General features: G+C 45.8%; 1 protein-coding gene across 5 annotated transcripts in view; it reads right to left on the bottom strand.

Annotated features, from left to right (window-relative positions):
- Positions 1-13,542, bottom strand: part of MAG (myelin associated glycoprotein) — a 105,221-nt gene that overhangs the window by 38,400 nt on the left and 53,279 nt on the right. For all 5 annotated transcript variants that reach the window (XM_040327203.1, XM_040327205.1, XM_040327202.1 and 2 more), the window contains one exon: positions 452-527. In XM_040327203.1, coding sequence (XP_040183137.1) covers positions 452-500 — 49 coding nt within the window. In that variant the 5' untranslated portion in view covers positions 501-527. The remainder of the gene's footprint in view (positions 1-451; positions 528-13,542) is intronic.

Below are 13,542 nucleotides of genomic sequence, written 5' to 3'. Positions count from 1 at the left end.
AACTGAAATCCAATGGGTGAAAGAGGCTGGCTAGGGACAGGGCCAAGGATTGGTAAGAAAGACCTAGAGCAGTGATGGGGAACCTTGGCACCCCAGATGTTTTGGAACTACATTTCCCATGATGCTCCACTACACTGTAGAGTGCTAGAGCATCATGGGAAATAGTTCCAAAACATCTGGGGTGCCAATGTTCCCCATCACTGGCCTAGATGATGCTGGATGTCCTCCAGCCAGGAAATGAGGCGGGGGCTCTATCTGACTTGCTGCTCCTTCTAATGCACATGGTGAGAATCTCGCAGTGTGCGGTGAAATCAGAGTATTAGCCATTTCAGTAGAGAAGAGGATCCGGTACAACCGTACAAGGCTGGAGGAAAGGCTGAAGATGAGATTAAAAAATAAAATCTGTTTGTGAATGGGATTTGTGTCGTGTTCAGGTGCAGAATGTCTTTACCTTCTATTAGAATGAAGAGTAAAGGTAATGATTTCCACCGCCATTCCATCTTCCCCTGGAAGTTCAGATTTCTTCACTGCAATAAAACATATGTGAAATATGAGAACAAAGGAAAGGAGAGGAAAGGAAATAAATTAAAGGAAAGGAAAAGAAAGGAAGGGAAAGGAAATAAAGGAAAAGAAAGGGAAATATATGAAAGGGAAGAAAAAGAAAGGACAGGGAAGGAAAGGAAACAAGGGAAAGGGAAAGTAAATAAATAAAAGGAAGGGAAATAAAGGAAAGGGAAATGAAGAAAAAATAAAATGAAATGGAAATAAATGAAATGAAAGGTATGGAAAGGAAAGGAAATAAAGGAAAAGAAATGGAAATATACGAAAGGGAAGAAAATGAAAGGACAGGGAAGGAAAGGAAACAAAGGAAAGGAAACTAAAACAAAGGAAGGGAAAGGAAATAAAGGAAAAGAAATGGAAATATATGAAAGGGAAGAAAATAAAGGACAGGGAAGGAAAGGAAACAAAGGAAAGGAAAGGGAAAGTAAATAAATAAAAGGAAGGGAAATGAAGAAAAAAGAAAATGAAAAAAAAATGAAAGGAAAGGAAGGAAAAGAAAGGGAAATATATGAAAGGGAAGAAAATTAAAGGACAGGGAAGGAAATGAAACAAAGGAAAGGAAAGGAAATAAAGGGAAATATATGAAAGGGAAGAAAATGAAAGGACAGGGAAGGAAAGGAAACAAAGAAAAGGTAAAGAAAACAAAGGAAGGGAAAGGAAAGAAAGGAAAAGAAAGGGAAATAAAGGAAAAGGAAATGAAGAAAAAGGAAAATGAAATGGAAATAAATGAAATGAAAGGAATGGAAAGGAAATAAAATAAACAAAAGGGGAAGGAAAGGAATGAAAAGAAAAGAAAGGTAAGGAATGGAAAGGAAAGAATGGCAAATGAAAATCAATAAAGGAAAAGGAAATGAAATAAAAGAAAGGGAAATAAATTAAAGGAAAGGAAAGAACGGCAAAGGAAATAAAGGAAAGAACGGGAAAAGAAAAAAAAGGAAAGGAAAAAAAGAAAAGGAAAGCAAAGAAAGGAAAGGAAAGGGAAGAAGGGAAAATGAAAGGAAATTATATAAAAGAAAATGAAATGAAAATACATCAAAGGAAAAGGAAAGGAATGGAAAGCAAAAGGGAATAAAAATAAACAAAAGGAAAAGGAAAGAAACTATAGGTCAGGAATGGAAAGGAAAGGAATGGGAAATAAAAAACAAAGGAAGGGAAAGGAAATACAAGAAAGGGAAATAAAGGAAAGGAAAATAAAAAAAAAGGAAGAAAAAAAAAAGAAAATCAAATAAAGGAAAGGAAATAGATGAAAAGGAAAATTAAAGGAATGGGAAGGAAAATGAAAGAAAATAAATTAAAGGAAAGAAAGGAAATAAAAGAAAAGGAAAAGGAAATAAATGAAAGGTATGGAAAGGAAAGGAAATAAAAAACAAAAAGGAAAGGAAATAAATGAAAGACAGAGAAATGAAAGCAAGGGGGAGTGAAAGGAAATAAATGAAAGGAAAATGAAATGGAAGGAATGAAAAGGAGTGAACAAAAATGAAAGGAAAGGACGGGAAAGGAAATAAAAGAAAGTAAATATATAAAGGAAAAAGGAAAGGAAGAATAGAAGCAAGGAAGAAATGAAATCTCCTGTAACGGCTGTAACACTCAATTTCAAAAAGTCTCACTCCTCCTGCTGCACTGTACATAATGTTTTTATACGATACATTCATCAGTAAGTTGTACCCTCCTGGGATACCCACATCACCTCTATCAGGGGGATGCATCTCTAATTATCATGGAAATGACACGCAATCTTGCTCCATGTAAACTGAATGTTATCCCACCAGGGGGTAGATCCACGTACAACGGCGCATTATTGCGCCGAGCGTAGCGTATCTAAGATACACTACGCCGCCGTAACTTACCTTTTTTTTCGAATCCTCAAAGAATTCGCGCCGTAAGTTACGGCGGCGTAGTGTATCTTTGGCGGCGTAATGGCGCGGCTTTCAAATCTCTGTGATGGGGGCGTGTTTTATGCAAATACGTCGTGACCCGACGTAAACAACGTTTTTTTCTAACTGCGCATGCGCCGTCCGTGGGGGTATCCCAGTGCGCATGCTCGAAATTAACAAGCCAATGCTTCCGACGGTGACGTCATTCTACGCAAAGCCCTATTCGCAAACAACGTAAAAAATTCAAATTTCAACGCGGGAACGACGGCTATACTTAACATTGAGTACGCCTCAGAACAGCAGCTTTAACTATACGCCGGAAAAAGCCTAACGCAAACGACGTAAAAAAAATGCGCCGGCCGGACGTACATTCGTGGATCGCCGTAACTAACTAATTTGCATACTCAATGCGGAATTCGACGGAAACGCCACCTAGCGGCCGACCGAAAAATTGCATCTTGGATCCGACGGCTTACTAAGACGTACGCCTGTCGGATCGACCCGAGATGCCGTCGTATCTTTGTTTTGAAGATACAAAACAAAGATACGACGCGGGAAATTTTAAAATTACGCCGGCGTAATTCTTTTGTGGATCTGCCACCAGATCTCTATGTGTGCACGCCTGAGATCCTCAGGGGAAGGACTGCAAGAACCCAGGAAGAGACAGCCAGCTACCAATGATGGGGAAAGGAAAGATGGCCGCACATGACCGGGCACATTAAAAAAAGTGTGACGTGGAGTCCGCTCGGCTGGTAAGTATGATTATCAGTATTAAACAATAAAACCAGGAATAGGTGGATTGGACAAGATTTTACATGGGGGGGGGGGAGACACCCCCCATATACACGCTGCTTCTCAGGGGTATTCTTCTAAAACAAAGCAGGAGAAGAATTTGTGGTGTTTGCACATTTCTCATGTGTGATCACAACACTCTGACAGCTCTGTGATGTCTGTGGGAGGAAAGTAGAAATCTATTAAACATGAATTAATAGACTCAAACATCCTGAGCAGAAGACAGTTCCTGGAGTGGAAAGTCTACATAGGAGTCATTCATGCATATGTCTTGCCTGGGGATGGGGGGGGGGGGCTTCAAACTTCCTGGCTGTGTAGAAAATCTAAATCTGTTTTAAGGTGGCCATATACTATACAATCTGTACAATCTCCTTTAGATCTACCATAGAATGCATTATGGCGATAGGATTTAACCACTTAACCCCCGGACCATATTGCTGCCCAAAGACCAGAGGACTTTTTGCGATTCGTGACTGCGCCGCTTTAACTGACAATTGCGCGGTCGTGCGACGTGGCTCCCAAACAAAATTGGCGTCCTTTTTTCCCCACAAATAGAGCTTTCTTTTGGTGGTATTTGATCACCTCTGCGGTTTTTATTTTTTGCGCTATAAACAAAAATAGAGCGACAGTTTTGAAAAAAATGAACATTTTTTACTTTTTGCTGTAATAAATATCCCCCAAAAATATATAAAAAAACGTTTTTTTTCCTCAGTTTAGGAAGATACGTTTTCTTCTACATATTTTTTGTAAAAAAAAAATCGCAATAAGCGTTTATTGATTGGTTTGCGCAAAAGTTATAGCGTTTACAAAATAGGGGCTATTTTTATGGCATTTTTATTAATATATTTTTTTACTAGTAATGGCGGCGATCAGCGATTTTTTTTTTCGGTACTGCGACATTATGGCGGACACTTCGGACACTTTTGACACATTTTTGGGACCATTGGCATTTTTATAGCGATCAGTGCTATAAAAATGCATTGGATTACTATAAAAATGCCACTGGCAGTGAAGGGGTTAACACTAGGGGGCGGGGAAGGGGTTAAGTATGTCCCTGGGTGTGTTCTAACTGTAGGGGGGGTGGCCTCACTAGGGGAAACACTGATCTTCTGTTCATACATTGTATGAACAGAAGATCAGCATTCCCCTCCGGGCACACGCACGGGGGTCGGGGGCGAGCGGGGAGCTCGCACGCGCCCCTAGTGGCGGCTCAAAGAGCAGACGTTATACTACGTGCTCTCGCCCAGAAGAGCCGACCTGCCGCCGTAGAATGACGGTGCGCGGTCGGCTAGTAGTTAAGCAGGGGCGTATTTAGGTTTTGTGCTGCCCTAGGCCTGACTAAACTTGTGCAGCCCCTAATTTAAATATGACCCACCCCTTCCTGTCAAGGCCACACCCCTTGCTGTTTAAGACCCACCCTGAAATTTTCGAGTGGGGACACTAGTTCTGATGGCCGGGGGGGGGGGGGGGGGGGGCAATGGATTCCCTTAATTTGCATAGATTTCCTCTCACTTCCTGTTTGACTATGGGGCAGGAAGTGAAGGGAAATATCTGCAATGGGACAGGGATGGTAAAAAATTAGACGCGGCACCCCCCTCCCCCACAGTTGCAGAATGCCAACATACTGGAAGCAGTGCGGCCGATTTATGGGGGCGCTTAACTAATTTGCCTAACAGTGTAGCGCAAGCGGGCGGGGACACTTTCCGTTCTGCCCCCCCCTGCAAAGCGCCGGCCTAGGCCTGGGCCTTGTTGGCCTAGGCCAGGATACAGCATTGGATTTAAGGAATGTATATGCCACAGCATGGAGGTGGGGTTTTAGGCCCCATATATGCGTACCGCACAGTGTTGCCAACCGTCCGTTTTTTACAGACAGTTCGTAAAAACGGGCACTTTTTTCCCCCGTTCGTAAATGTCCGTGGTTGCGGGAATGTGGCAGTAAAAATAGCCGAGATCGGTTCGGCTTGGAACTGCGCATGGAGATTGGAGACCGTGGGTGATGGTGGCTGCCGTGGCACCGCAGAGAGGGATGGAGGCAGGGGGAGATTGGAGGCAGGGGGTGCTAGTGGCAGGGGGTGATTGGAGGCAGGGGGTGTTGGTGGCACCGCAGAGAGGGATGGAGGCAGGGGACGATGGAAGCAGGGAGTGATTGGAGGCAGGGGGCCTGGGGCAGATTGGAGGCAGAGGCAGATTGGAGGCAGAGGGAGATTGGAGGCAGGGGGAGATTGGAGGCAGGGGGAGATTGGAGGCAGGGGGAGATTGGAGTCAGGGGCAGATTGGAGGCAGAGGGAGATTGGAGGCAGGGGGAGATTGGAGTCAGGGGGAGATTGGAGTCAGGGGGAGATTGGAGGCAGAGGGAGATTGGAGGCAGGGGGAGATTGGAGGCAGGGGGAGATTGGAGGCAGGGGGAGATTGGACACAGAGGGAGATTGGAGTCAGGGGGAGATTGGAGGCAGGAGGAGATTGGAGTCAGGGGGAGATTGGAGTCAGGGGGAGATTGGAGTCAGGGGGAGATTGGAGACAGAGGGAGATTGGAGGCAGGGGGAGATTGGAGGCAGAGGGAGATTAGAGGCAGAGGGAGATTGGAGGCAGAGGGAGATTGGAGGCAGGAGGGAGATTGGAGGCCAAGGGAGATTGGAGGCAGAGGGAGATTGGAGGCAGAGGGAGATTGGAGGCAGGGGGAGTTTGGAGGCAGGGGGAGATTGGAGGCAGGGGGAGATTGAAGGCAGAGGGAGATTGGAGGCAGGAGGGGATTGGAGTCAGGGGGAGATTGGAGGCAGAGGGAGATTGGAGGCAGAGGGAGATTAGAGGCAGAGGGAGATTGGAGGCAGAGGGAGATTAGAGGCAGGGGGAAATTGGAGGCAGGGGAAGATTGGAGGCAGGGGGAGATTGGAGGCAGGGGGTGATAGAGGCAGGGGGAGATTGTGGCACCGCAGAGGGGGGTGAAGGCAGGGAGGTGTTGGTGGCAGAGGGGGATGGAGGCAGGGGGTGATGTGACTAAATAAATTTCCCTTATTATATCGAAAATAACAAAAAATATGTTTTTTTACCTTAATATCTACCTTAAATTACATTGCTATTTGCCTAGCGTACTTGTTTGTAGTCTAAATTCTGAAACTTGCACCTAAAAATGTAATTTAGTAACTTTTGTGAAATGCCAGTAAAAACGTGGCTGCGCCAATAAATTTTCGGGTGTCGTGCCAGTAAATTTCAATCTGGTAGGTTGGCAACACCGGTACCGCACGTGTTGCGAGTTTGCACCAACAGAACCTAGTCACTTAGCCATGATCGGGAGTTGGTAAGAGATTACGTGATCACAGTGACAGCCAATCAGATTGATCATATGATTGATCAGCCAACTTGGGTGTCTTATAGGGCCCCCGCTGGTGGGAAGGGGGCCCACAACATCCTAACGAACAAATAACTGGCATTCTTCACTCTGTATGTTAATCAGTCTCGCATTTGCCAAATTCAGGAAGCGTAGATTCCCTGGCAATTCTTTCCAAACGTTGGCGGCATCCTAAAAAGGTGTCACGCTATTTGAAGTCAGAACTGAATAGGAGGGTGAGACGGTGAGAGCAGCTGTGCCATCCCGTGCTGGGAAACAGAAGGGACCGAAGAGGACCGGCCATCGTTGCCGTCCAACTCCTGGACTCCGGCCAATCGATAAAGGGCACAATAGCGCCCGTTGTGTTGCAACTTCACAGCAGCCATTGAGCCGGGAGTGACGGCGCACAAGACTTGTTTTGATGGCACTGTGCGGATCAAGCCAACACTTGAGTCACTTCCACTCGCAGGAGGAGCGGTGAGGAGGAGGAGGACCAGGCTGTCATCTGCTCAGCTGAGAAGGTCTCACACTTGTTTTCTTACAGTTTAACGCCTTCCACTCCTCTCCTAGGAATATCTCTAAGGGGAACTTGCACACATTTACTGATGTTTGAACCTCGATATTCCTGGCCCGAATTTTTTCGGAGAGCTGATTGGAGGGAAGGGACACACCCCCTTCGCACAGCACAGTTGAGGATGTCAATCTGATGGGAACCCTTCCCGTCACCTTTTCTCTCTTGGTGTCAGGAAAACTTGTCAGAAGTGACTCATGCTAATGGGGGGGGGCACCAGTCCTCCTGTAGGGGGCCCGGCACACAGGGGGGCCCAAACAGCAGGGGGAATTAGTGTGGTTTTGCGGAGGGGCAGTTACAGAAGGATGCCCTGTGCAGCTCTCTGCAGCAGCTGAAAGCCAGTTTCTCCCCCTCCTGCTGGCTTTCAGCTGCTACAGGGAGAGACACAGACACAGGGGATCATTCCTGTAATTGCTTCCCCGACACCGATCCCCCTCCCTGTTCTGCCTGCTTCTGACCCCTCCCTGTGCAGGGGCAGACTGAAAACTCATGGGGCCCCCGGGCAATAGAAGATTATCGGGCCCCTCTGGCCTACAGATGGCCACCACGTCAGGAGGCAGTGCAGAGGCGGGGCAGCTAAAATCTCGGGATTTTACCATCAAAAGCATGTCAGTTTCGGACATATCAGGGACAGATCTAAAAAAAACACAGATTTTGACATACTTTCCCTGGTTTTACTGAGCCTGGCAACCCCGATGGGGCCCCCTAGTGGCATGGGGCCCTCGGGCAGTGCCCGAGTGACTCAATGGTCAGTCCGCCCCTGCCCCTGTGTGCCCCCTTGTCACTGTGAATCATATTTTTTTAATGTAAAAAAACAAATAAAAAAGGACTAATTTACACAGGTTCTCTGTTATGTTTGTGTCCAGGTAGGCCTGTGATTTCTAACAGCAGCCCTTCATGCTCATAGCAGAGGAAGGAGGCAGCAGACAGAAACAACACTTAGTGCTGTGGACTGAGACAAGTACACACTATAGAGGGATGTGCTTTGCTCATATTTCATGTTTGAAATTTACAATCACTTTAACCACTTCCAGACCGCCCGCCTTTGTTATACGTCGGCACTTTGAAGAGAAATTCCATTGTAATGGTAGCAGCTAGCTACCATAACCCCCGGTATCCTCTTCAAGAGCTGGCGGTCCGCTTTCCGATCAAAGTGGTCTCTGCGGCGGATACGATTCTCAACCAGGGTGGCTCCCAAGGTTGGGGTTCCTTGAGCGATGCACAATAGTGATGGGCAAATGGCTCGGGCCGAGCCTCCGTTCGGCCCCGACCACCGCCCGTTTGGTGTTCGGCAAACACTCAAATTTGCGGGACGCTCGGCAGGATGTTCGTCCACCGAGCGCCCCACAATGCACTGCACACTGATTTTAATTATGCTTAAATTGAAACAATAAAAATTTAAGATTCCTGTAAATATAGTGCCTGGGGGTCCCTTTAGTCTGCCTGTAAAGTGGTGCATCTGTACCGTGTATAGAACATGCTGCAGCAAAACCAACATTTGTTAAGAAAAAATAATTATTTAAATAGATTTTCCCAGCTGCAAGCTTTCTTTAAAAAAAAACTCTGCCAGCAATACTGGATCGTGGGACAGACAGATGAGTGTGGCCCAGATTCACATACATTTGGGCGTAGCGTAGCGTAATCCATTTACACCACACCGCCGCAAATTATTTGAGCAAATGCCGTATTCGCAAAGCACTTGCTCCGTAATTTGCGGCGGCGTAGTGTAAATGGCCCGGCGTATGGCCGCGTAATTCAAAGGGGGCGGCTTGTATTCAAATTAAGCGCGCCCCCGCGCCGATTGAACTGTGCATGCGCCGGGCTGAAAAATAGCCCAGTGCGCATGCTCCAGCTCACGACGGAAAACGTCAATGACGCCGACGTGAGCGTCACTGACGTAAAGTCGTATTAAAGAACGACTTAATAAAACGACGTAACCGACGGAAAAAGACGACGCGGACCCGACGCCATACTTAACATGGCATACGGCGGACTGGCGTAAGGTTACCCCTCATATAGCAGGGGTAACCTTACGCTTACGGAAACAACTTAAACGATGACGCGCCGCAAATTTGTTTGGGAATCGGCGTATCAGGCTAATTTGCATAGTCAAATGAGACCTGAACGTAAACGCCACCTAGCGGTCAGCGTTGTATTGCATTTAGGATCCGACGGTGTAAGTGACTTACACCAGTCGGATCCTAGCCTAATTCCGGTGTATCTTGTTTTGCGAATACAAAACAATGATACGCCGGCGGGAATTTCGAATTACGCCGGTGTATCTGTAGATACACCGGCGTAACTCTTTTGAGAATATGGCCCCTTGTGTTCATTAAAAGTCAGCACAATGGTGGCTGGTGGTTTCTACTTTGGAGGGGGCAGCAAACAAACAACAGCCCCCATCCCGGCAGCCTTTCTCAACCAGGGTGTCTCCTGAGGTTGGAGTTCCTTGAGCGATGCACAATAGTGATGGGCAAACAGTTCGGGCCAAGCATCGGTTCGGCTCCGAACATCGACCATTTGGTGTTCGCCAAGCATTCAAATTTCCGGGGACGCTCAAGATATGTTCGCCCGCCGAGTGCCCCACAATGCACTGCACACTGGTTTGATTGATGCTTAAATTGAAACAATAAAAATTTAAAATTCCTTTAGCCCTGGTTCACACTGGGTACGATTTGGAACGATTTGAGATGCGATTTGACATGTCAAATCGCATCTCAAATCGGCGGCAATTGTCGGCAATGGCACTGTCCTAATCAGTGCGACGCCGCATCTGCGATTTCAAAAAGTTACATTAAATTGCGGCCGAAATCGCGGCAAAATCGCGGCCGCGAAATCGCGGTAAAATCGCGCATTTTACCGCGATTTTGAATTCGCAGCAGTGTGAACCTAGGCTGAAACATAGTGCCTGGGGTCCCTTTAGTCTGCCTGTAAAGTGGTGCATCTCTACCATGTATAGAACCTGCTGCAGCAAAACCAACATTTGTGAAGAAAAAAATTACATTTAAATAGATTTTCCCAGCTGCAAGCTTTCTTATAAAAAAACATATAAAAAAAACACTGCTACACTACAATACTGGATCGTGGGACAGGTGAGTGTGTGTTCAATAAAAGTCAGCACAGTGGCGGCTGGTTGATTCTTCTTTTGGGTGAGCGGCAAAAAAACAATGGATTTCAACATTAAATCACAGAAGGGGAGGATGGGGTGGGAGTGCAAATTCATTAAAAACATCAGGACTGAAACATGGCCTAAACAAAGACACAATTGTTATTTGCCACTGTGGTTGTTTAGCGAACCATCATCCCAGGCTCATCCCAGGCTCACCTTCTCATTGAGGGACTTTACAAAGACGGACACTATCCCACCTCCCACTTAGGTGTGATGAGAGACGGCTTGGCTCCTCTATCTCATGGAGACATTGATGTCTATCTGCATATGTATACTAAACAAATTACCACCCAATGCCACCCCATTGTGTCAGGTAGATCACATCAGCATCTCTTTGTGGTTTCAGTCATGTTTCTTACTGCCCGTTGATATTATCATCAGGCAGAAGAAGTCGTCGAAAATGTTTTACTTTGGTCAACGGCTAACATGGAGTAACACTCTACTCCTAATAAAAAGGAACTAAACAGAATGGACAGATCACGGATTTTTGGAGGTGCCACCGATGAGGTCCACGTGCCATGGCCCTGGCATTGTGAAAGTTTCCCCGTGGATCAAGATGAGGTCAGGAGGTCTGTGTCACCTTTAGAGCCATCTTCAGGGCTGGACTGGGACAAAAATTTGGCCCTGGACTTTATCTAGACTGGCCCACTTTGACAGGTCTCTCCCATGGCGGCCGGACAAATCCTGCAATTTTTTTGCAGGAAAATATTTAAAAAAATTAAGAAGTATTCTGGTAAGGGGGTGCAACTCGTTTCGTTCCAAATTCGCATTTTTTTATGAAATCCGTCAAATTAGGCAAAATTGGGAAATATTTGAATGAACGAAAACCCATTTAACAAATTTTTACGAAATTTGAAAAATTCGAGAATAAGAAAATCCAAAAAATAAGAACGAAAATCAGAAAATTCAAAAGAACGAAAATCAGAAAATAAAAATGAAAATGAGAAAACCTGAATATTTGCAAATCTGAAATAGTAACTAACTTTCCTGCAACCATGGGGTGCAGCAGTGTTTCTCAACAAGGGTTCCTCCATAGGAACCTTGAGCAATGAGAAATTTCTGCCTTTTCAGATAAGTTCCCACTGACACCACTGACCTTTTGGCCGGCCATAGATGGAGCGTTTTTCTTTCCTGCAACCATGGGTTGCAACAGAGTTTATCAACTAGGGTTCCTCCATAAGTTGCTAGGGGATCCTTGAGCAATGACCAATTTTAGCCTTTCAGTTAAGTTCCCACTGACACCATTTATCTTTTTAGCTACCTGTAAGGGGTTGGGTTTTTTTTGCTTGCCATTCCTCAAAGCAGCTTGGTAACAGAAATATAGCATTGCTGAGGTTAACATACAAAAGTTTTTACCATTAAAAAAAGTTTACATATTTTTTATTACTTTTGGATCACAGGATTCGGACTACAATGATGTAGCCATTGCTAACAGACCAGCTCCATGCAGAGGCCGAAAAAGAAAATCCCAACCGGACCCCTGCACTGCTTTCCTGATTCAGGCTGGAGCCTTCCTGCAAAAACCAGAAGATGAATGTGGCATTTTTGGTTAACTTCTTGCATGTAAATTGAGGAAAGTGTCAGAGGACCAGAGGATGATTGTGATACCATTAATCCTTCCACTTCTTGAAATGAGGGGGGGGGGGGGAATTGACAGATCATACATACATAGCTGACTATAGTGCTACAGGTGAACCACTGCCAGAACAACCCCACCACCGTCACACGCCTATGCCCACCCCTGACCACTCCCACTGCTCCTCCTCCCAGGATTTTTATAGTACAGAACCATGAGGAACGCATCATTAATCCTTCAACTACTTGAAATGGGGCTAAGGGGGGAATTGACAGATCATACATACATAGCTGACTATAGTGCTACAGGTGAACCACTGCCAGAACAACCCCACCACCGTCACACGCCTATGCCCACCCCTGACCACTCCCACTGCTCCTCCTCCCAGGATTTTTATAGTACAGAACCATGAGGAACGCATCATTAATCCTTCAACTACTTGAAATGGGGCTAAGGGGGGGACTTGACAGATCATACATACATAGCTGACTATAGTGCTACAGGTGAACCACCGACAGAACAACCCCACCATCGTCACACGCCTATGCCCACCCCTAACCACTCCCACTGCTCCTCCTCCCAGGATTTTTATAGTACAGAACCATGAGGAACGCATCATTAATCCTTCAACTACTTGAAATGGGGCTAAGGGGGGAATTGACAGATCATACATACATAGCTGACTATAGTGCTACAGGTGAACCACCGACAGAACAACCCCACCACCGTCACACGCCTATGCCCACCCCTGACCACTCCCACTGCTCCTCCTCCCAGGATTTTCATAGTACAGAACTATGAGGAACGCATCATTTTTAAATGGTTTTAGGTGTTTTTTTTTTACAAACGAGTTTATTGATAGATTTAGAACAAATTGTACATCCAAAATGTTACAAAACATTTCATTAAATGCAAGCGAAGGCGTAGGTGTTTTTCTACTGTGTTGTTTAAACAAAATATTTTTTATATATTTATATTATAATAAAAATGTGTGTTTTTACAAAAATCATTGCTTTCATCCATAATATGAAAGGGAGATCTGATGTGAAAGGGGGGACACTTAGGGGGGCTACTGATTTAAAAAAAGATGATCGTATTTGAAGGGGGGACTCTAAAGTGAAGGGGGGCTTCCAAAGTGAAAGGGGGGACTCTTGTGTTGGGGGGCTCCTGATCTGAAAGGGAGATCTGATGTGAAAGGGGGCACTTATAAGATGGGGGGCTTTGGATTTGAAAAGGAGATCTGATGTGATGGGAGGTTTTGATGTGAGGGGGGGCTTTGATGGAAAGGAGGGGCTTCTGATATGAAAGGGAGGACACTGATGTATGTGAAAGGGAACATCTGATATGAAAGAGAGAACTCTGATATGAAAGGGGGACTATTATCTGATTGGGGCTTATGATAAAGTATGTGAAAGGGGGACTCTGAAGAGATGGGGGGCTTCTGATGTGACAAGGGAAATCTGATGTAAATGGGGGCTCTGATGGGGGGGCTTCTGATAAAGTATGTGAAAGGGGGACTCTGAAAAGATGGGGGGGGGTTCTGATGTGAAGGGGGGCTCTGATGTCAGGGGGGCTTCCGATGTGAAAGGGGAGACTCATGTGTTGGGAGGCTCCTGATTTGAAAGGAAGATCTGATGTGAAAGGGGGACTCTAAAAATATGAGAGGGGCTTCTG

The sequence above is a fragment of the Rana temporaria genome, chromosome 10 (genome assembly GCF_905171775.1).
Source record: "Rana temporaria chromosome 10, aRanTem1.1, whole genome shotgun sequence".
Taxonomy (NCBI): domain Eukaryota; kingdom Metazoa; phylum Chordata; class Amphibia; order Anura; family Ranidae; genus Rana; species Rana temporaria.
The sequence above is the reverse complement of the archived record's forward strand: the minus strand, read 5'-3'. Positions and strand labels throughout refer to the sequence as shown.